The sequence below is a fragment of the Tachyglossus aculeatus genome, chromosome 7 (assembly GCF_015852505.1).
Source record: "Tachyglossus aculeatus isolate mTacAcu1 chromosome 7, mTacAcu1.pri, whole genome shotgun sequence".
Lineage (NCBI taxonomy): Eukaryota > Metazoa > Chordata > Mammalia > Monotremata > Tachyglossidae > Tachyglossus > Tachyglossus aculeatus.
Window position 1 is genome coordinate 42309037 of NC_052072.1, and position 24385 is coordinate 42333421.

General features: G+C 39.4%; 1 protein-coding gene across 3 annotated transcripts in view; it reads right to left on the minus strand.

Moving 5' to 3' along the window:
- TP63 (tumor protein p63) overlaps window positions 1-24385 on the minus strand; it is a 352304-nt gene that overhangs the window by 68449 nt on the left and 259470 nt on the right. For all 3 annotated transcript variants that reach the window (XM_038749335.1, XM_038749336.1, XM_038749337.1), the window contains one exon: window positions 2433-2687. In XM_038749335.1, coding sequence (XP_038605263.1) covers window positions 2433-2687 — 255 coding nt within the window. The remainder of the gene's footprint in view (window positions 1-2432; window positions 2688-24385) is intronic.

The following is a 24385-nucleotide window of genomic DNA, read 5'->3' on the forward strand; positions in this document are numbered from 1 at the left end:
TTTTACAAAAATTAGTAGATAAAAGTCCATTCATAGACTTTTCTAATTACTCTTGATGCACAGTGTATATGATTCACATATGTCTTCCCAGGAGAACTGATTCACAAATGCATCAAGCATCTCCCAAAATGACATTATCTGGCTGCATGAGTTTTCCTTGAAGACCAATGCCAATTAGGAGAGGTCCAAGAAATTAAGCTGAGCCTAAAGGACAACAGGCAGTGAACGGAAGAGCTTAATGTGAAATGGCTCCCTGTGACACCTAGCCCGGGGATTGGACTTTTCCATAATACTGACATCTGTGTCCATCATTGTGGGAGGAGTAATCCATTTCCAGTTTGATAGGTTAAAATGTAATTATTCCAGTCTGAATTTGGGGACCTTTTAGACAATTAGAACTACCATGCACCTCTAGAAATGGCATGCTTCTAATGGGTGGATTTCTCACTTATTGGATATAGTCAGGTATGATGATTCAAACAAAGAAAAAGAGCAACACAATGTCAATGCAAGGCTCATATCTTGTCTGATCAGTTCTGCTAAACTTTTTTTCTGGGTTAATTTTGACTTACATTTTTATTTTCCTGACATTTCCTCCGATTCTGAATTTTTCTGAACCTCTTCTGATTCTCCTCTTAATCCTCTAGTAATTCTTTTCTGAATTTTTACGAATCTCTTCTGATTCTTTTCTTAATTCTTTCTCATTCTCTTTCTCAAGCTCTTCCTTTGCCTCCCATATCCAAACTGCAGTTGGCCCTCAAGGCTAGTTTGTATGTTCCCTTTCCTTCTCACTTAAGACGCTCTCCACTGGGGAATTCATCTACTCCCTGTGGCTTCAACTATCGCCCTAATGCTACTGACTCCTAAATCTATCTTTCTGGCCCCAAGACAGAGATTCTTTTATGCTATCTTTCATTTCCTCCTACAAGCACGTCCTGCCAACACTTCACAGGACTCTTCATTTTCCCTCCCCAATCCTATTCTCCTCTTAAGTTTCCCATCATAGTTGACAACATCAACAGCCTTGGCATTTTCCTTTACTCCTTACTTCTTCTCAATATCCATATTCAGTCTATCACCAAATCCCATGGTTTTCCTCAACAATATTTCAATGATTTTCCTCAACAATATTGCAATGACTCTCCTCTTCCTGTCCATCCAAGAGGCCACCATGCTAGTTCAGGCACTTGTTCTATCTTAGCTTGACTACACCATCAGTCACCTCATTCCTTCCTGCAGTCTCTCCACTCTCCAGTCCATAGTTCAAATCTGCTGCCAGGATCATTTTTTCTAAAACAACATTCTGCACATATCTCCCCTTTCTTCAAAAAAACTCGGATGGTTACCCATTCCTCTCTACCTCAATCAGAAACTCCTGATCACAGTTTAAGGTGCTCAATCATATCTCTTTCTTCTTACTTACCACCCACCCCCTCTCCTCCCACTACATCTCTGCTTGCTCTCTTCATTCCTCTAAACCACTAACTCTGCCTCATTCTCATCTCTCTTGCCTAAGACCTATTGCTCATTCCTCCCGCAATTTCCTACCCTCCCAATGCAACAGACCACAGCTTCCTTTTGAAATCACTCCTATAGGAGACCTTTCCTGATTATCTCTCACTCTTCGCATCTTATATTACTCCCAACTTCTTCAGCACTTATATGCTCTTCTAGACTGTAAGCTCGTTGTGGGCAGAGAATGTTATTATATTGTATTATCCCAAACACTTAGTACAGTGATCTGCACACAGTGCGCACTCAAACACTATTGACTGAATAAGCATTTATGTCCTCACAGAGCATTTTTGCACATATCATATACTCAAATGCTTAAGCACTATCTCATCAAGTCCTTATCCTCTTCTCCTCCTTCCTCCTATTTCACAAATGATTTTAGTTTGTCTCCCCCAAGAGACTTTAAGTTCCTTGGGAGCAGGGATCATTCTTCTAAATTCTATTGAACTTTTCCACGCATTTAATGCAATACTTGGCACACAGTAGGTGCCCCATAAATACTACTGATGGATTACACAACATTTTGACATCAGTGTGTGTTTGACATAAGGGGAGGAGAGAGGGAAAAATGAACAACATGTGATTTTCCTTGCAAAAAGGAAAAATTAGGCAGAAGAAATTTGTAAAGCAAAATGAGGGGATGTTGCCAATCTAGAAGAATTCATCAGGTAAGTTGCCAAAATTTTAAAGTGAATCATCCTACAAACTTTAATGTTATTATCAGTTGGCATTTGTCCTTATTCTTCACAATACATCCTGACTCTACAATCCTCAAGGTCTTTTGATAAGTCTGTCATTTGACATTTATTATTATTATTATTATTATTTAAGTATATTCTCTGAAAATATATATCAATGTAATCTCAAAGCAGTCCTTAGAGACCTCTGAGAAGAAGGTCCCCCTTCAGTAATCTTACCGTCCACGTTGCTGACTTGGCAGTGCTAGACTGCTGAAATGATACATCAAAGCTGTGAGGTCCTGGGTAGTCTGTGTTGGAAGGGATGGCAGGAGAGGGTGAGAGGGCATCAAACGTAGAACTCGGCTGTGCGTAGGGCGATGGTGCAGTGACACTGTTCTGAGCATGATCAGTGTTGTAAGGGCTGGTTGAAGAGGAGCCATTTTGAATCTGCTGGTCCATACTGTTGAGGAGCCCCAGATTTGTATACTGTGGCTAAAAGAGACAAATAAATCCAAATATGAATAGTAGTCCTGGAGGATTTGAAAATTGTATAATTACTTGTTAAGCATCGGAAGAATACTTGATGTTGCATAAAATGAGCAGAGACATGATCTTTGTCCTCAGGGCTTCAAACCTGAATAACAAAATCACAATCTTTAGAAACACAGATGTCACCCAAAAGGGTTGGGATTTACTGTATATGTTTGTGTTGGAAGTCCATGCAGATCTGCCACACAACTCTCAGCTTTTATCCCCAATGGTATTCCATTTCCTGCTGACAAAGCAGGCCCAGTCTATGAGAAAACCACTCCCTCCAAATTCTCTCCTCTCCACAGCATGATTTTCGAAGTATTTGTACCAGTAAACTGCCACTTCCATTTGATATATTATGGTTGAATGTGTTACTACTGATTGATTGCCATTATCTTCTCTATCCTCAAAAATAAAGCTCATTCTCTTATCAGGTTGGATGGGATAATTGGACAACTCTAATCCAACTGTTGGAAGGGAATACTAGAATGGAACATTTCTTTTTCTTTAGAATTGACTTCCTCTGAATGTTTTCTGTGGGTGTGTGTAACAGTTTAGGGAATGGAAGTGGGAGAGAGGAGCTCCTGTTTAGGCCTTCGGGAAAATCATTAACACATTCTGGCAGAATAATAATAGTATTCTGTTATATTAGACTCTCCTGATTGCTTAGGTCAGTGCTCTCCACACAGCAAGTGCTGACTGAATACAATTGATTGATTAACGAAGGGCTTAATATGTGCCAAACACTGTATTAAGCACTTGGATAGATATGGGATAATCAGGTTGGACCCAATCCCTGTACCACATGGATCCACAGCCTAAGTAGGAGGGAGAACAGATACTGAATCCCCAATTCCTCATAAGGGGAACCTGAAGCATAGAGAAGTTAAGTGACTTGCCTATGGATACACAGTGGACAAGTGGCAAAGCCAGGTTAATAATAATAATAACGATGGCATTTGGTAAGCGCTTACTATGTGTAATGCACTGTTCTAATCGCTGGGAGGGATACAAGGTGATCAGGTTGTCCCACGTGGGGCTCACAGTCTTAATCCCCATTTTACAGATGAGGTAACTGAGGCTTAGAGAAGTTAAGTGACTTGCCCAAGGTCACACAGCAGACATGTGGCGGAGCTGGGATTAGAACCCATGACCTCTGGCTCCCAAGCCCGTGCTCTTTCCACTGAGCCACACTGCTTCTCAGGATGAGAACTCAGGTCCTCTAACTCCCAGCCCTGTGTTCTTTCCAGCAGGCCACAGGGCTTCTGGCTTAATTTCCAGGTCCAGAGTCATTTTCCAAATGAAATATTTGGTAGCTGAGACACAGAAACATGTCCCTCTGGCTTGCTCCCCTACCCAGCTGATGTAAAAAACAAGTCGACGACGCTCCCTGTCACTGAACACTTCAATTTTATGGTCACTACACCCTATTAGGGGAGACTGTGCCTATGGAGTGAATCCAGTCCCACCACCCTGGAGCTATGAGGGTGCTGTGTAAGAGGTCTGGAAGAATTCTTGCACTCTCTGGCCTCCATGGAAAGTCCTGGCTCCTACTCTCACCACGTGGTACATCTCCCTAAGAGATTTAAACTAATATTTATATTTTTATATTAATGTCTGTCTCCCCCTCTATACTGTAAGGTCATTGTGGGCAGGGAATGTGCCTGTTTATTGTTATAGTGTACTCTCCCAAGCACTTACTACAGTGCTTTGCACACAGTAAGTGCTCAATAAACACGATTAAATGAATGAGAGAGAAAACTGAGCAGGGGGTTCCCAGTCATTTCAAGACGGCTGCAGGGATTAAAACATCCCCCAGTGGGTAATCCCCATTTCATCCCAGGGAGCCTTCTGACACTATCCAGAATGGCAAACAATATGTTTCATAATTTCTGAGGCTCCTCTGTGCCTTGAAGGAGAAGGAGAATACCCACGGTAACCTGCTCAAGTGGGTGGGTTTGCAATTAGTACATTAAGGTGACAGCCTTATTTATAAAACAACAGATTAAGTGTTCCATACTGCACACGGAAAAGCAGCCCAACAATTCTTGACCAACTTTTGTAACATCACATACTTTTAGGGAAAGGAAAATTGTCACAGCAACCATCCAAGAAAACATGATGGAGTTTGGGTAAACTATTCAGCTGTGAATATCGTTTTGTAGTTGGTTAGAAGACATACATCCATGTAGATGCTCATCATGAAAGTCTGGTTATTCAAATCGATCCAGGGTGCTTATGTGTGTGGAGCTCTGAATTAACTGTTGGAGTGAGTGATGGGAGGAAGTCTCCTGTTACGAGCAATGGATGAACCTGAGATTTTAGGATCGCCAAGTTCTGAAAAGCAAAGTGCTACCTCTAAAAATCAGAATGTTTGAAGAGATGGATATGCAGATACTTAAATTTAAGAACGATGACAGCAGTGTGCCTAGTGGAAAGAGCACAGGCTTTGGAGTCAGAGAATCTGGGTTCTAATCTTGACTCTGCCACTTGTCTACTGTATGACTTCGGATAAGCCTCTTCATTTCTCTGCGCCTGAGTTCCCTCATCTGCAAAATTGGGCTTCAATATCTATTCTCCCTCCTACTTACTGTGTGAGCCTCACCACATAGGACCTGATTATCTTTTATCTACCCTAGCGTACAGCATTTACTATTATACTAACATTTCTTAAACATGTATTTTGTGCAAAGCACTGTACTAAGTGCTGGGATAGCTAAACAAAATAAACAAAAATAAACAAAACCAAAAATGTAGCCTCTGGCCCTCTAGAGACTCAAAGTGGGAGAGGGCAAACACATGGAGCAATAATATAATCCAGTCAAGAATGAAAGGATTTTGAAATTTAATAATGCAAAAGTATTAATAGGAAATAATATGGTGATGCAGTTTCCTTAATTTTTAAATAGAAATGACTGAATGAACCAGCAAAAACAAGACCAAAAAAGTCTTAATCAAAAACTGAATATACATTTATTTAATCTCAATCAACTGTATTTATCAAGCAATTACTAACAGAATTTATTGTTATTATTATTATTACTATTACTATTATTATTATTATAGAGAACAGCATTGCTCAGTGTAAAGAGCACGGGCTTGGGAGCCAGAGGTCATGGGTTCTAATCCCAGCTCCGCCACATGTCTGCTGTGTGACCTTGGGCAAGTCACTTAACTTCTCTGAGCCTCAGTTACCTCATCTGTAAAATGGGGATTAAGACTGTGAGCCCCACGTGGGACAACCTGATCACCTTGTATCCCCCAGTGCTTAGAACAGTACTTTGCACATAGTAAGCACTTAAATGCCATTATCATTATTATTACTACTAATAATAACTGTGGTATTTGTTAAGCACTTACTTTTGGCCAAGTTCTGTACTATGCACTGGGGTACAATCACTATACAAATTAATCTGGTCAGATATAAATTCTGTCCCTTATAGAGGTAACAGTCTTTTTAGGAGGGAAAACAGGTAGTGTCCGCGTTTACAAATGAAGATAATAATCATAATAATTTTGGTATTTGTTAAGCGCTTACTATTTGCAAAGCACTGCACAAAGAAGTGAAATGACTTGCACAAGGTCAATTATCAGGCAAGTGGTAAAGCCAGGGTTAAAATACAGGTCCTCTAACTCCCCAGGTAAATGCTCTTTCCACTGGAACATGTTATTTAGTGCATCTCAGGATATCAGGATATCAAACAAAAACTCCTCACCATAGGCTTTAAAGCACCCCACCATCTTTCCCCCTCCTACCTCACCTCACTTCTCTCCTTCTACCACCCAGCCCGCACATCATGCTACCCTAGTGCTAACCTTCTCACTGCGCCTCGATCTCATCTGTGTCGCTGCCAACCCCTAGCCCTCGTCCTGCCCTTGGCCTGGAATGCTCCCCCTCCTCAAATCCGCCAGACAATTACTCTCCCCCTCTTCAGAGCTTTATTGAAGGCACATCAATCAATCAATCATTTTTATTGAGCGCTTACTGTGTGCAGACCACTGTACTAAGCGCTTGGGAAGTACCAGTTGGCAACAGTGGGCTCACAGTCTAGAAGACTGAGGCTTTCTCAAACTAAACCCCATTTTTCCTCATCTCCCACTCCCTTCTGCATCACCTTGACTTGCTCCCTTTGCTCTTCACTTCCCTGCCTCAGTCCCACAGCATTTATGTACATGTCTGTGATTTTATTTATTTGTATTGTAATCTGCCTCCCCCACTCCATTCATTCATTCAATCGTATTTATTGAGCGCTTACTGTGTGCAGAGCACTGTACTAAGCACTTGGGAAGTACAAGTTGGCAACATATAGAGACGGTCCCTACCCAACAGTGGGCTCACAGTCTAGAAGGGGGAGACAGAGAACAAAACAAAACATATTAACAAAAGAGAATGGATAGAATAAATATGTACAAATAAACTAGAGTAATAAATACGTACAAACGTATATACATATATACAGGTGCTGTGGGGAGGGGAAGGAGGTAAGGCGGGGGGGATGGGGAGGGGGAGGAGGCAGAGAGGAAGGAGGACGCTCAGCCTGGGAAGGCCTCCTGGAGGAGGTGAGCTCTCAGTAGGGCCTTGAAGGGAGGAAGAGAGCTAGCTTGGCGGATGTGCGGAGGGAGGGCATTCCTGGCCAAGCCACTCTAGACTGTAAGCCCAGTGTGGGTAGGGAATGTGACTGTTTATTATTGTATTGTACTTTCCCAAGCACTTAGTACAGTGCTCTGCACACAGTAAGTGCTCAATAAATATGATTAAATACATGAATCAGATTTTTGTTGAAAGCAGTTTGTTGCTATTTTTGTTGGTTTTTTTGTGGTAACATGTTTTCTAGTATGTGATCTCTTATTTTGGGGCTACTTTTAGAAATCTTTGGGACATCGCTAGACCACTATCATTTTCCTTGGCATTGGACAAATTCAGGAAAAAAAATTCACCATTTCTTATTACCTTTCCTTCAGAATTTGCGTGATTTTTTAAAAGTCTGAAGGTATTGTGTTTTTGCTATCATCTTCCTTAGACCTCTCTCCCAGATCTTTATCACTGCTAATTTCAAAAAACAATGTAACAGTACTGTTGTTTCTCTGTTGAATCCTGTACTCTCCTTCTAAGACCTCCTTTTATTTTTCAATATCAGTGCATTTACAAGATTATCCATATTTTTACAATAAAGCTTCATTAGTATATTTACTTTCCACTTTCAATTTAGTTGGGGAGTATATATCCTTAAGTACTTGTATAGCGTACTGAATCAAATCACGATAATATCAACTGGGGAGACAAGCAAACATATTCTTAATGAAAAAGTGAAAAGAGATAATAATAAAAATGAAGAATGGATAATTGATCCAATGGGTTGGAGGATGCTTGGAGATCATCCAACTAGAAGCACCCTGAAATCAATGAAAGATCCAGTTGTGGAGAGTCTTGTAGTAATAATAATAACAATGGTATTTGCTGAGTGCTTACTATGTTCTAAGCACTGGGGTAGATAAAGGGTAAACAGTTTGTCCCTCACGGGGCTTACAGTCTTAATCCCCCTTTTACAGATGAGGTAACTGAGGCACAGAGAACTGAAGTGATGTGCCCAAAGTCACACAGCTGACAAGTGGCAGATCCGGGATTAGAACCCACGACCTCTGACTCCCAAGCCTGTGCTCTTTCCACTAAGCTACGCTGCTCCTCTAGGCTGTAAGGCTCTTAAGGGCAGGGATCACATCTACCAACTCTTTTGTACTGCACTTTCCCAAGCATTTAGTTCAGGGCTCAGCACAGAGTACGTCTCAAAAAATATCACTGATTGATTGCATGATTTAGAGTGCTAATGGTTTGTCCAACACTACTCATACCCTGTTTCTCTTGGGGGTATGGAGTGCAGTGGATGAACAGCCAGGCTAGCATTGACCACATTATGAGAGAAACCCATAGGGTTTTCACATGCAGGATCCATAATGTTCATTCCGTACCATAGGGCCATACATCAACAGCAAGTTGTCCCGTTAACCACCATGATCTTTGCTGTCCATATGAGCCAGCTATTCCTCAGGACTCCCTCTGGCCCTGTCCACTCTGACCAGTTCTCCAGCAGGGTTTGGGGCCAGAATCCTGCACTTCAGTCATTCATTCAATGGTATTTATTGAGCACTTACTGTGTGCAGAGCACTGTACTAAGTGCTTGGGAGAGGACAATGTAACAATAAACAAATCTATTCCCTGCCCCACAATGACCTCACAGTCTAGATAGGAAGACAGTTCACCCCTGATAGCATAAAGCCACAGCAGGTAGAACTGGGAGTAGAATCGGGGTTTCCTGATTCCCAGAGCAGCATTCTTCCCACTGGCCCAAAAGCAGAGCTATTCAGTAGAATACAACTGAAGCTGAAGATGCAAGGTAGTGGCTACTATGTCAAATTTAATCATTTTCATGACAGGTAAAATGAGGACTTAAGGTATTTCACAGGACACTCCATAAAATTACCCAGCGTCTTTACAAGAATTCTTTTTGACAGAGACCCAACTATTTCCAAGAGTCAGAAAAGGAAATTAAAATAAAAGGGTAAAGAAACAACACTCACAAAGCAATTGGAAAATGAAAACAAAAAACCTGAATGAGCTAGAAAATATTCTATCCTGAGAATTCCATGTGGCTGGTAAGCGTTCTGGGAGTGAAGAAAAATCCGTTTCAAGGGCTTGTATGCATTTATGGATCCAGCTTGACAAAGTTTCTATTAGGATTCTACTAAACATTAAGGACCCTAATGGATATTTGGGGGTTGGGGAGTGAGAGGGGGAAGGAGGAATACAGGGGAGGGGTTGGGAGGGAAGATGGATCTTTGCCATTCCATTCAATCCAAAGGACATCTGTCTAAATGTTAACAGTGGCATGCCCATTCCATTACATTTATATATTCACATTCCAAAGCCGAATGCCATGTCCCCATTTGCTCTTTAAATAACTATTAATCTCCTTACACTTATCCCCGTGCTGACAAGAGCAGTTGTTAGTCTCGCCTTCTCTCTTCTTTAACTTCCACCATCCTGTCCTTCCATACTCTTCCCCTCCTTACCTTTTCCTCCCAACAGGTGCGGCAAAGCCCAGGTGATAAAGAATTGAGGAGCATGCGAAGGAACGTGTACACACACACACACACCCACCACACACACATACGCCGAACTAAAGGTCTTAAGTATCCAGGCCTGAGGCAATGGCAAAGATGCTATTTCTGTTCAAGTTAAGGGTCAGTATACAAAACACTCATAAAACAGTTCTGCAGGAATCAGATAATGCTTCCAGAGGCACGCGCTTTCCGAGAGCAGAACAATTAGAGGGGCAATCAGCCCTGCCAAAAAGGACAAAAGAACTTTGCTGAGCGCCTTCTGAGTTGGTAATAAAATGCCTATCCCTCTTTCTTCCCCCTCCAGCTACACAGGATGGAACTTTAGCTAGAGTAGGTTTAGGAGAGAACAAAGGAACACAGGTTCTTTGAATTTATATATATATATATATATAAATATACATAGAGGGCGAGGTAATATATGGGACGTCTTTAAAAATCAGTGACTACACATAAAACCCCCCTCCCTGAAATGTATGAGAAATGGAGGGCTCTAGTCTGCCTTTGATCTCAGCAAGGAAATCCCATGAATGTCGGCCGTATCTGAACATGAGATATGGTACAAAAGAATAGAAAGCAGGGTCACAAATTTAGAAAAAAATTTTCGAGGGGGTTGGTAGGGGGAGTGTACATTTTAAACAGAAAACAGTTTGGATCATTAATACCAATAATCTGAAAGACTGAATTTATTTATCCAATATTTAGTGCTGTTATGTCAACATTTATATTTCACACAACCGGAAGCACGGTAAACCACTAAATTTTTCAATTTTGATTTTTGCTTTTCTAGCTAATGGAAAAATGCTGTTGCTCAAGGCTTATATCAGAGGAAAATTTAAAAGTTGACATTTTCTCTCCCATGGCTGATTTGGTTTGTCTGAACACTTTTAAAGAAACATGGTGGCTTTGGGAAAACCAAAACTGGATATAGTATTTTGCTTATTTGAATTTCTAGTATAGATAATCTGTTTTGCAAATTTAAATATTTTCCTAAATAATCAAATCATTCTGTACAATGTAGTAAATTTTGCAATTTCAAAGAAAACTCAACCCATACATCGCTCATATGGTTAGAAACCAAACAAGTCAAAACCTGATACGGGAAATTAAAAATGAATTGCCACAATCTGTGTAAAAAGCAAACTTTTCTATTATACCCATTTCTTTGATTTGACCAAAGATACCACTTTTTGACAGAGTCGGATCAGAGAACAAGGAACAGAATGCCTTATAATAATGATGGTGTTTAAGTGCTTACTATGTGCAAAACACTGTTCAAAGCAACCAAAGGATCACCTAAGTCAATTGCCTGCAGTTCACAGATTAGTTCACCAACAGCTTTCCTACCAGAGAATGGGGGGAAATGGGGTCACCCTCCTATATCAGTAAACTGTGTTGGTGTGCATTATCTCCTCCACAGATCACAACCAGCCTTGAGGAATCTGACCTACTGGCTTTCAAGCTGCCTCACTGGTAATCCTGAAAAGCTGTCTTCAAATCACGTTGCCGTTCTCAAAAATGGAAAGAGCAAGTGTTTATTAATATGGTGCAGATAGCTGTTTCCTCTCGTCTTTAAAAATAACCAGGTTTCCTAAAATGCTATTTTGTAATATCTGGAGATCGGTACATCTCGGTGAATTATAATATCCTTTCTTTTTTAACAAAGGAACAAGATGTCTTGTAATTAGCAAATAGCTATTTTTCCTCATCCCGGAGGTAGATGCTAAACTGCTTTATTCTCTTTCCCACTTATCCCTATTCCATTCCTCTTCTCCTTCCCAGTTTCCCTCCAACTTCCTTTCTCAAATCTCTTCCTTTTTCTGAAACCCCTTCAACACCAGTTTCTTCCTTTAACAAATACCATCATTTAAATTCCCAAGCCTGGCACAAGAGATCCAGATAACTGCTCTCGGAAAATTTTACTAACCCAATCCATCACTGTATGGAAGAGAAGTGCCTTCCCTTCATTCAGAAAAACAATTTCAGTTCAAATAAACTGATATGCACTTAACGCCCTACGGATGGTGGCAAAATGGAACCACTCTGCAATGTTTTGCTAATGATATTTTGTTAAGCACTTATTACGTGCCAGGCACTGTTCTAAGTGTTGGGGTAGATACAAGGTAATTGGGTTGGACACAGTCCATGTCCCACAAGGGGATCACATTCATCCTCCATTTTACAGACGAGGGAACTGAGACACAGAGAAGTTAAGTGACTTACCCAAGGTCACATGGCAGACAAGTGGTGGAGCCGGAATTAGAACCCAGGTCCTTCTAACTCCCAGGTTCGTGCTCCATACACTAGGCCACACTGATTGCTAAGATCCTTATTTGTATTAAAAAATTCAGTGTCAGATGCAATAACATAAATTCATTTTAAAACTGCAATCTCTTCTCTCCTTGATCGCACGAAGGCCGTGCAGATAATTTAACACTATACAGTCCTTACTTTAATAACCTACTCTTTTAGACCCCATTACATGCTTGAAGCTAATTTTGTTGGAATTGTGGCAACTGTTAAGGTCCCAGATTTTTTTAATCCTTCAGTCCTATAAAGGTTCCAGGGACTATTATCAAGTGCATCCAGATCTCTACAATGCAGTGCTTGCATTCTTGCAAAATCCAACACTAAAAACAACTTGCTCACAAGGCACTCATCCATTATGATACTGTCAGCATGCACAAAATCAGGTCTTCTAACACCGCACTCCTTATTTCCAATGTTCATGCCGTTTGAATAACATTTCCTAATTCCCTAGCAGTGTTTTAGCCAGAATACATGGTGAAAAGACGTATTTTGGCAGAACTGAGGTGTAGGTACATCACATATTGTTTTCTTTTCTAATTAAGTTGCCAGTCAAAGAGCATATGCTCTTAATGTTATTATTCTAAAAGTTTACCTGTTTGAAGACAATAAAATATAAATACTTCCACCATCTTTCCCTTCATCCACTACATCATAATAATGAAATTTTCCAAGTTCAATTCTCCTTACTGCTGATAACAGTCGGTAGGTTGTTAATGAAATGTTAGAAATAACTGCTAAAATTAATGGGCCAGATCAAAAGGGGATTAGTATTTTCCCTCTATTTTTTTGGTATTTGTTAAGCTCTTACTATGTGTCAAACACTGTTCTAAGTGCTGGGGTAGGTACAAGTTAATTAGGTTGCATACAGTTCCAGTCCCTTACAGCATTCACAGTTTAAGCAGGACAGAGAACAGGATTTTGATCCCCATTTTGCAGTTGAGGAAACAGAGGCACAGAGAAGTTAAGTGACTTTCCCAAGGTCATGCAGTAAGCATCTGGCAGAGCAAGCAATAGAACCCAAGTCCTCTGACTCCAGGCCCATGCTCCTTAAAAGCCATAAATATTTTCAATTTTATTTTAAAGAATACTCCAGAACCTGGGTGCAAGAGAGTAGGAGATAAAAAGGGAGAGGAGGAGAAACTGTGTATAAAGGAAGGTCCGGGAAATAGGTGACCTACATTGTTGTCAGCTTCCGGTAACCGCAGAACTGTCTTTAGAGTACATTCTTTGGCCTTTTGGGTGCGGAAATTCTTATTTGTCCGACCATTAATTAAAACTAGGACATGAAAACTACTTCAAAATTCTGATATATCATCTGATTCTTTTGGTGGATTTATAAGGTCAATTTTCCAAATTTGTGACTTCTTTTCAAAAGCAAAAAATGTTATTCCCCCATTTTACACAAGCCCTCACCTCAGTATTTCCTCGGGCATTTTAAATCCCCTTCAAGAGAAAGAAAACAGTTTCTCTTTCATGGCTCTAGCTCAAGTTTGCAACACAGATCATGCTTATTCAGTTTGGCTCCAAGCAGACAGCACCTTTCTCCGCCTCCCTTACCTGCCCCCAACCCAGCAGATGAAAAGTGTCTTCTCAATAAGTACACCCTAAGGGAGAAATACTTCTCATTTTTTGAACGTCCACCACCTGCCTCATGTTAAAAAAGGTGATGTGCTTTCTGCCAGAATTACTCACAAATAATATAAAATATGTTCCATTCCAAGACGAAAACTTTTTGTGTTCCATATTAAACATGATTATTTTCCATGAAAGCATTTCTTGGGAACATAATATTGATAAGGAAATCAGTCAGCGCTGCTTGGGTGTCACGGGTTTTCGACAATCACTCCTGTCAAAAACCCCATTTTATGTTAACTTCATTCTACTAAATTGAAAAAAAAAATCAAAATTTGGAAGAAAACAATGTTCTTTTTTCACAAACCAAGCACACACACAAAAAAATCAAACGAGCAGTCCATCTAAGTGCAGATAAACTAAGGAGAGTAGGGAGTAGAAAAAAAGTTTCAGTTCTGACACAAAGCGCTTAAAAATCTCCTGAGGTATCAAATTCCATAACTTTGGAAAAGGTTAACTAAAAGCCTCAATCCATTAGACTTCAGAAGAGACAATAAATATAAAGCTGGCTGGCATTCAGTGATCTCAGATTACCAGGTGGACAACAATGTCAACAAATAACAAGGAAATAGAGAGTCTGAGGGGCCAGAAAGCATGACATGTTTTAAGGTTAAAAATCATTATAAATATAATTTTAAAAGATTAAAAATGCCACCCCAAAATAATGACCTCCAAAAAAAACCCCTGTAAAATCTGTAACTAAGGTTTTTGGCTAGGCTTTTCCAGCCAGAAGACAATTACAAAGTTGGGCTTTTCATCTACAAACCAGAAATAAGTTGGTTACTTTTAACATATATTCAGTCCCGCCCTGGGATAAGTACAGTGTAGAACTCAAATGAAAGTAAAACTTTTTAACAAAATTTAGGGGAATTAAATGTTAATGTGGGGGAACATATTCAGAATCACATCCCATTCAAGTAGGTGAAATGATTGCACATTGAGAAAAATGAAAGGAAAACATTTAAACTTTTCTAATAGAAAAAAGTGCTACTTCATTTTCCTCCATTTTGAGAATAGAATAGCCCATTGTTGGGTAGGGACCATCTGTATATGCTGGCAACTTGTACTGCCCAACCGCTTAATACAGTGCTCTGCACACAGTGAGCTCTCAATAAATATGATTGAATTAATACTGAGTAATCAGAGTTTTCTAAAAAGGAGGATATTATTCAGTCATGACTAGGTGTTTGGAAATGTGACCCATATATGAAGGTAGCATGTGTCGCAATTTTCTCTTATATATGACCAAATGCACACTTGCAAACGAAACCAGGGGTCAGTCATAAGAACTGTTGGATTGGTCTGGCCTTGATTTGAAGCCTTCATTTTTGAAATTAGAAGGAATTCTGTTAACATTTGTTAACGTTTAGGATAATGTTGATCACATCTAAACTGAGCAAAAAATACACTGATCATACAAAGAAAATATGGGCTGATGGCAAATGAGCCAAAAAAACAGTAAGTTGTTCGGAAGCATGATGCTCATCTTAGATGTATTTACTTATTTGCTGGACATTCAACTCTGCTCATCTGAAAGGTTCACTAAAGGAAAAGACACTTAGGCATCAGAAAAATGATTTTTCTGACAAGGAGACACTGAAAACAATTTCTAATCCCACCATGCAGTTCTAGGGAATGTTTTAATTCAAACTCATGGGAAAGAGCTAAACATACCTATCCCCTTATATTCACTTTTGCAACTTTATAACTCAGAAATAAATATTATCACTGACTCCTCCCCTAAAATTAAATACACAAAACTAGCCAACTAGCAAGGATCTGCCTCCTAAATTAGGTCATCTTTCAGACATATTACTCCTCTGACTGCAATAAAGTGAATTTAAGTGACCTTTATTTCTATTTTTTGTTTTGTTTCCCATGTGGGAAACTATTGCTTCAGCATTACTGTTAATGGGAATGGATAGAATAAGATTAGTTTGTCCTGTCATTCTCCTGGAAGTGAGTAATACCTTATAGATCACACCTAGCTCATACATTTATTAATGAATACCTATTTCCTTGAAATAAACTCCCTCAAACACAAACACACACACACACACACACACACACACACACACACACACACAAAGGCATGTTTAATGTTAGTCTATTGCTAAAATTCTGATTTTCACCTGAACTACTAGACTTTAAGGCCATGGACTATAATAAAAATCAAATGCCTTCCAAGTCTTTGTGGTCATATAATTGTGCACTACTTCCTATTGGCGGTTCTTCCTGTGACAGTTACAAAAAGGAATGGCTTTAGAAGAAACCACCAGGAAATACATTTATCAACAGATTTATTCCAAGACACTTTGTTTCATGGGTGATAGACAACATAATAGACCTCTCTCTCTCTTTAATTTCCAGGATTTGCTGCCAAGTTAATAGTTTAGTTTTCCTCAGTAAAATAATGCCAGGGAGCACTGCAGCAACCAGTGGTGTAGGAACATGCTTGTGTCTTTTAAGAAAGGGAAACTGGCTTTGGAGTTCTTTGGATTCAGGAATGCAATTTGAAGAAATATTTTGGACAGGTGATAAAATCCAAATCCCAATTTTCATAGTTATCAATAATTAGGTAATATTCCCAAACCTAACCTTGGAGATAGGCTGGATACTCTCATTCCCGAAAGGGGAAATTTAGGTCCAAAGAAAGGAAGTGATTTTTATTCATGGTTCTGAGAATCTGTGAGTTTCTCATACATTCAGATGGGCATACATATTGTTTATGGGTTCTAATTTGCTTCTATCAGCCAGTTCCATCTTTGACTGCTAGAGTCTTCACTAATGGCAATTAGTTTTTTCATCAGAATTTTTCATCAAACAAATAAAATCAGTTTAGTAACTGCACCATTTTCATACTGCATTATAAAAAACTCAAGTACAGCTAGGAAGCTATGCTATAGAAATGAATGGCTTAAAGATTTGTCAGAAATCACTTAATACTAATAAATGAAGAAGTAAAAATGGAAAGTATTTGCAAAGCATCAGATTTGTTCACCCAGAATAAGCACACATATCTCTAATCACAACCAAGCTCATGTCACAAATTTTAAAGAATCAAAATAAGCTACATGAATCTCCAAACATTTACAACATGAAATAAAGGAATTTTGAAACCAATTAAATGAAAAATCTAAAACTGACCCAACTTTTTTTTAAAATACGCACAAATGCTACCCCACTGTATACACTGTTGTGAAGAGGGGAATATTTGGGTAAATTCAATGTTTTAAGACAGTAGCTCTGAAGTTGATAAAAGCAATGGGTTATTTATTTTGTAGTATATACTTGGAGTGCAAATAAACTGATGGGCAAATTTATTTTAATATTTTATTGTCTGGGGAGTAGTATATAGGATGCAATTTATGTTCTATGCACTCCGTATGTCAATTATGTGTATAAACATATATTTTTATGTTGGGCAGAGATGACCCAATTGGCAGCCATAAATCCCTGCATCAATTAGTTGTAATTATTGAGCACTCTGAGCAGAGCACTGGAATGAGCACTTGAGAATACAATGCATCTCTCCTTTTACTAATTTCAAAATGCCATCAGCCCTTAAAAAGCATACCGGAAAGCCTAATTGTCTTAGAAATCATTAATGACATAGTTCACTGTGCTTCTAAGCACCTCCATGGACAAGGACATCTTATCACCATTTCCCCAAACAAGAGCCACTATTGAACATATCTATCATACCACAGTAGTATCTTCATATGAATGTACAAAACTTTTATTCTTCAGTCCTAGCCTGGAGAGATCACAAATGTTCCCTTTTATTCTAATCAACCCACAATCTAAACATCTAATGTCATCCCTACCGAGAATGAGGTTTTAATTTCATTTGTTTCGATGGCTTGACATTAATCCAGACTGATTTGAGTAAACAAGGGATACTCTTCTTTGTTTCTCCGATCTTAGAGAATAATCTTGAAAAAGATCACAGTCTGGATTTGAATCACCTTGGTAGATTTGCACAAATTTAAACTGTGGAAGAAAGAGCTAACTCAGAGTTTGTCCAAGACAAATGGGTCTTGGGGTCCAGCAATGTTCATTCACAGATGAGGTATGTTTAGTTGCATCTGTTAGTAGAAAATTGGCCTTTGTAGTGTGTGCACCCAAAATATCAAAAATGATTCACAAATTTTCTACTCTGTCAAATAAATCACTGCTTGAATAAAAATGATCTTATTTGGCATTTAATAATGCAATCTCCATTATTATTTAAGTGATGTAGGAAGAAGACATTCAGATTACAATTTTTGCATAAACTATCCAGTTACACTCCCCATAGAATCACAAGCATTCCATAAATATTTTATTCCTGTACACTGTTTTCCACATCTACCACAACACATGTGCAATCTTAAAAGCAATTTTAGAAGCAGTATGGCTCAATGGAAAGAGCACAGGCTTTGGAATCAGAGGTCCTGCATTCAAATCCCAGCTCTGCCAATTGTCAGCTGTGTGACTTTGGGCAAGTCACTTTACTTCTCTGGGCCTCAGTTATCTCATCTGTAAAATGGAAATTAAGACTGTGAGCCCCCCATGGGACAATCTGATCACTTTGTAACCTCCCCAGTGCATAGAACAGTGCTTTGCATATAGTAAGTGCTTAATAAATGCCATCATTATTATTATTAATAAAATGGCCTTTTAATTGGATAAATGGACAATTAATTTACAACAGGAAAAATCTAAAGAAAAAATGAATACAGATCTTGTCAACATAGAGAGGATAAAGTGGAGAATTCAATAAGCTTCCTGGGAACTTAATCAAAATAGACCACCAATCTGGGTCTCCCCCCTTTATCCCCAAACATTTTCCTCAGTGTTTCCTTTACTAGCAATGTATTTTAACCTGAACTATTCATACATAATTGCTTTTTTTCTTGTGATCCACTGACACACTCATTTTTATTTGGAAAACTAAATGAAACAACTTAGTTCAGGAAGCTTTAGTTTTCACTTTCCCTCTAGACTATTGCTCATTGTGTATAGGGAACATGTCTACCAATTCTGCTGCAATGTATTCTCCCCAGTACTTAGTACAGTGTTCTACACACAGTAAGCACCCAAGAAATACCATTGATTGAAATGGTATTTATTGGTTGATTGATTTCAGGAGGCACTGAAAATACAAAAAATCAGCAATGTTTCGCTAGGAGTCATTGCACTATTTCATCTAATTTTGTCCAAGGAGATTGAAATCAAAGTCTATAGGTATTTTGGCTAGGAAACAGAACTTAAGTAGCCAGGGGCTGGAAAAGACTCTGGTTCTGAAATGGCTTTGCAGACACACTTTATCTCCAATGATTGTATCAACATATGTTTCTTGACATAGGGCTGTACTGAATTGTGACATTTTGTACAGTAATTAACACTGTGAGAAAATCTCGAGTAGATTAAAAACAGGAAAGTTGTGTTTCTTCATTTGATAAAAACTGTGTACTTTACTTTCTAACCCCATCTACTAATGATGTTTTTGAAAGCAAAGAGAAAGGAAAAAAATATGTTTGTACACTTCCCTAGCATTTTTTTTTATTTAGTTAGGGGATTTATCATCCTTCTTTCTAATCCAACCAACTCTCCACTCCACTACCCTTTAAATTGAACCCGAGACTAACAATCAATCAATTACATTTATTAAGCACTTACCATGTGCAGAGAATCATAGTAAGCACTTGGGAGAGTACAATAACACAGAGTTAGTAGACAGGTACCTTTCCCACTATGGTACTTATTGAGTACTCTCTATGTGCAGAGTACTGTAATAGTAAGCACTTAACAAATACCATACTAAGCGTTTGGAAAAGTAAAATAGAGCTGGTGCCCAGAAGGAGTATTTAGCCCAGAGGAGGAGATGACATTGAAATGAATTACAGATAGGGGAAAAAGTAAGGATATTTATGTAAGACATTGGTGCTGGGGTACCAAAATACTTAAGGGTTACATAGCCAACTGCATATTAGACAGAGAGGGAAGGATGGCTAGGAGAAATGAGGGCTTAGGTGCTTAGAAGAGATGTGATTTTAGGAGGGCTTTGAAATTATCAACTCAGACAACTCCGATATGAATTATCAGGGAGTTAGTAATGAGATTAGAACTTTGTTCAACCCCTGAATACAGTTACAGAAAGAGGTGAAAGACAGAATAGCAGCAGAGAAAAAAAAAGTCAATTGATCAATGGTGTTACATTTCCCAAGTGTGCCACTTCTAGTGTTCCTGGATTTACAACAGCCACAATATTACTTTTAGAAGTAAAGAAGGAAATTATGTAAGACAGGAAGCAGTGCCTAAACCAAACTCAAGGGTATTCCATTCTAGTCTTTGTGGAGCTCTAGTCCCAGAAACTCTGCAAATAGATTTCCCTATGGGGAGCTGTCTTCTACAAGGATACCTGAGCACTTGGGAGGGGAAAGACAGTCATAATTCCTTTAAATCTCCCATTGCCACATTGGGATTTTGTGTTTGAACAATAATGACAAAGTTTTAACTTTCCTCTTTAATGATCCTATAGAGTTTGGGATAAGGGCAAGTGTCCAATTTCAAAGTTGATGGTTAGGAAGAAAGTTAACTCTTACTTCAGCATAATGTACCAATTGCTAAGCAGGTTTATCCCTGGGTATGAGAAGAAAGTTACTTCCTGTCCCCTGCAGATAAATCAATAAGCATTTTTGAGAAAGGCTTTCACAACATTGCAACCTGCTGAATGGGGAATTTAAGAACATAATAACAATAATGATAATAACTGTGGTATTTGTTAAGTGCTTACTATGTGCCAGGCACTGTACTAAGCACTGGAGAGAATACAAGCAATTCGGGTGGGACACAGTCCCTGTCTCCCATCGGACTCACGGTCTTAATCCCCATTTTACAGATGAGGTAATTGAAGCACAGAGAAGTGAAATGACTTGCCCACAGTCACACAGCAGAAAAGTAGTGGAGCTGGGATTAGGACATGTGACTTTCTGAGTCCCAGGACCCTGCTCGATCCACTAGGCCATGTTGCTTGAAATGCCATTCCTAAGGCAGACCAATGGGTATCCAGTGAAGTCTTCTGTCTGAGACCATATAACCTTTCCAACTTTTCCTCTAGTATCCCATCGTGTGCTTTTCTTCCTCAAACATCCTCTACAACTTCCTGAGGTGACACAATCCTCATGGCTACCACCTAATGATGGCATTAAGCGCTTACTATGTGCAAAGCACTGTTCTAAACACTGGGGGGGGGGGTTACAAGGTGATCAGGTTGTCCCACGGGGGCTCACAGTCTTAATCCCCATTTTACAGATGAGGTAATTGAGGCACAGAGAAGTTAAGTGACTTGCCCAAAGTCACACAGCTGCCAAGTGGCAGAGTCAGGATTTGAACCCATGACCTCTGACTCCAAAGCCTGTGCTCTTTCCTCTGAGCCACACTGCTTCTCGTGTGTGTCTCCTTTGATTTGAGTTTTCAGAATTAGGACGAAGATCTACCATGACTGAATTAAAACAGCAGATCTTCACCACCCTTTTGTCAAGTGCTCTCTGCTTTGATTTATTGCTCCAAAGGCGTAATAATAATGATAATAATAAGTGTGGCATTTATTAAGCACTTACTATGTGTCAAACACTGTACTAGGTACTGGGGTAGATAGAAGATAATCACGCCCCACATGGAGCTCACATTCTAAGTAGGAGGGAGGACAGGTTTTGAATCCCCATTTTGCAGATGAGGCCCCTGAGGCATAGAGAAGTTAAGTGACTTGCCCACGGTCATAAAGAAGGTAAGTGGTGGAGCTGGGATTAAAACGCAGGTCCTCGAACTCCCAGGCCTGTACTCGTTCCACGAGGCCATGAACTCTCAGGCCTGTACTCCTTCCATGAGGCCATGCTGCTTCAGGGTGTAGAAGCACACAGCCATTGTGCTAAAGTAAAATGCTTGATTTTGGAAAAACAAAACAAAACATTCTGTCCTCCTTCTTTCTCCTCTCACACAGGCAGGCATCGGGCTTGATGTGAAGCATGAGACACTTATTCTCTGCATTCTAGCAGGCAGAGAAAGGCAAGAGGAAATGAGTGAATACCTCCCTTCCTTTGAAAACTGAGCAACTTACCTCCTTGTCAGGGAGATGAGCCTCCGTTGGCTTGGGGCCAGGATGTCCGAACCATGCTTTTCAGGTTGCAAACAAATGAGTAGCTGCGTGATTTTCCCTCTTTCCTCATTGAGGGACAAGAGAAAGGAAAACAGAAGGGAATAACATTTCCCTACCGGACAACCTGACTTTGGCCAAAGCCACTTATCCTCGATTGACTCTGTTATCCTCATCTGTCATATGGGGATTTTTCAGGGGAATAATGAGGTTCAACTGAAACAGAATGTAGAACTGAAGACAAAAGGAGATACTGGGTATTGATGAACCAAACTGATGTTGAGGCCTCTCTTTATTTTGTCTTTATGTTCATTATGCATTTTTCATAATTTTGGTTAGGGACATGGAGGATAATACAAAACCTCACTCTTGGGTCAGCAGTTCGATTATAACCGTGGTTCAGTATCTAAAGTCAGAAACCTACAATCAGGTTAATTACACTTTTACTCCAAAAAGCAGTCCCTCCAGGACACTGCAGAAGTGCTGGCACTGTCAGAACCAACGATAAAGCAGATGGCCTAGTACATTATGCTTTCTGCAAAATTAAGTTAAAATCAAAAAAATACTTAATAGCAAATTCCAAGTGAGAAGAGATCCTTTATTAAAATTTAAACAAACCACCTTCCATGGAAAGGGATCGATCCACTTTTTAATGGGAATTCTACAGAACAGAACCCTTAGATATCTGGGCCAGTGTTTTCTTCAATCCCACCAAGGTTTGACTGATTTACTGCAAATCATACTAAGGTAAGATGGGGAAGTAAGATTCCAAGATATGCCAAACACTGTTTTTGGAATATCTTCATTCTCTCCATCTCTCTTTTCAATCTCTCTTTTAAGGTAGAACAAAATTTAAGGTTAGAACATGTTGACTGCCTGGGCCATTTCAGATCCTAGCTGAATACGCTCATGTTCTCTCTCTAACCGGTGAGTGAAATCTGGAGATGAAGAAAAATGTGCTTTAAATTAGAAAAGAAACCAGGTGGTGGGTCCTGGTTCAAATCAACTAATCCAAAGGTCAATTTATTAACTCTCAGAGATTTTCCATGTAAAAGAGAAAACATTTCTGGGTGGTTCAAAAAACGGTCTTAAGGAAAAGGCTTGACTTAGCAAGCCCAATGAACAGGTCATTCAGCTTGGCCTTTGGTGCACTGAGATCACTCCTCAGTTACTCTGACGCTTTTAGAATGAAAAGTACTCTAGAAACACATACATACACTGCAGCAAAGATTTTTCAGAGTTATGGGTGTGTATATCTTTTTTTGTATTCGCATGCATCCTTAGAGCTTATTTCAATATTACTATTAGTAGTACTACTACTAATAATAATAATGGTATTTAAGTGCTTACTATGTGCCAACCACTGTTCTAAGCATTGGGGTACATACAAGGCAATCAGATTGGACACAGTCCTTGTCCCACATGGGGCTCAGTCTTAATCCTCATTTTACAGATGAGGTGATAGAGGCACAGAAAAGTGAAATGACTTGCTCAAGGTCACACAGCAGACAAGTGGCCGAGCCTGGATCATTAGTACTTATATCACGTATTATTCATTTGCATGTAAATGTCCCAGTTTCGCAAATTGTCCCCTTACATGAAGCAGATCCACTGACACAGCACCAGCAAAGAGGAAGACATTTCCTCTGATGACGAAAAGCTGAGAATTTGATACAGGGTCTGGTTCTGGCCTCAGGGAAGGAGGGAAGTCTGTGCCATTGAACCAACCTAAGTCTTTTGACCCATAAAAAGACAGCGTATCATCCTTTGCCTGAATTACCTGAATCACATCATATCTAACCTCTTACCACACTAAAACATTAGGTCAATTCTGTTATCGTTCAGCTCTGCAAGGCTCTGCCTGAACATTTAAAGATCAGTCTTCTACATAACAAGAAAAAAGCCTCAGCCTTTATATCAGACCAACATGAGAATTCTACAGGGAAAAGTTTGTCTTCCCTGGCCCAACCTCCAACAGATTTTTAAAACTTTAACACTGCCCATGTTCTCTGTATAACATGTTGCCTCTGCTTACTCTTATTCAAATTGGCAAAGCTCCTTTTCTGCTGATTAATGAAATTTCAGAATTATTTTGGGTGGGGATTTTTAAGAGGTGGAAAAGGTGGGGAGAAAGGAGAGGGAAGAGAAGGAAGGCATCAGAAGGTACATTAGGGAAAAAGTTGGGCCCCAAAACTTTGTTAAACTTAAAAAAAATCTAAAATCTTTCTCTTTCGAATCATCATTCTTCACTTTTCCATACCATCCCACTCAACTGATTCCAAAAGGTTTTCTGAAACTACTAACTGTGTCTCTGAACACAATAAGTTTCTGGAGAAAATCTTATGACCAAATGTCATCACTTCCAGGCCATTTCAAGAGCCCAAATGAAGACTTTAGTTTTAGATTTTAAATATTGAATACATTTCTATACAGACATCTCCACATTTCAGCTTAAGAAGAA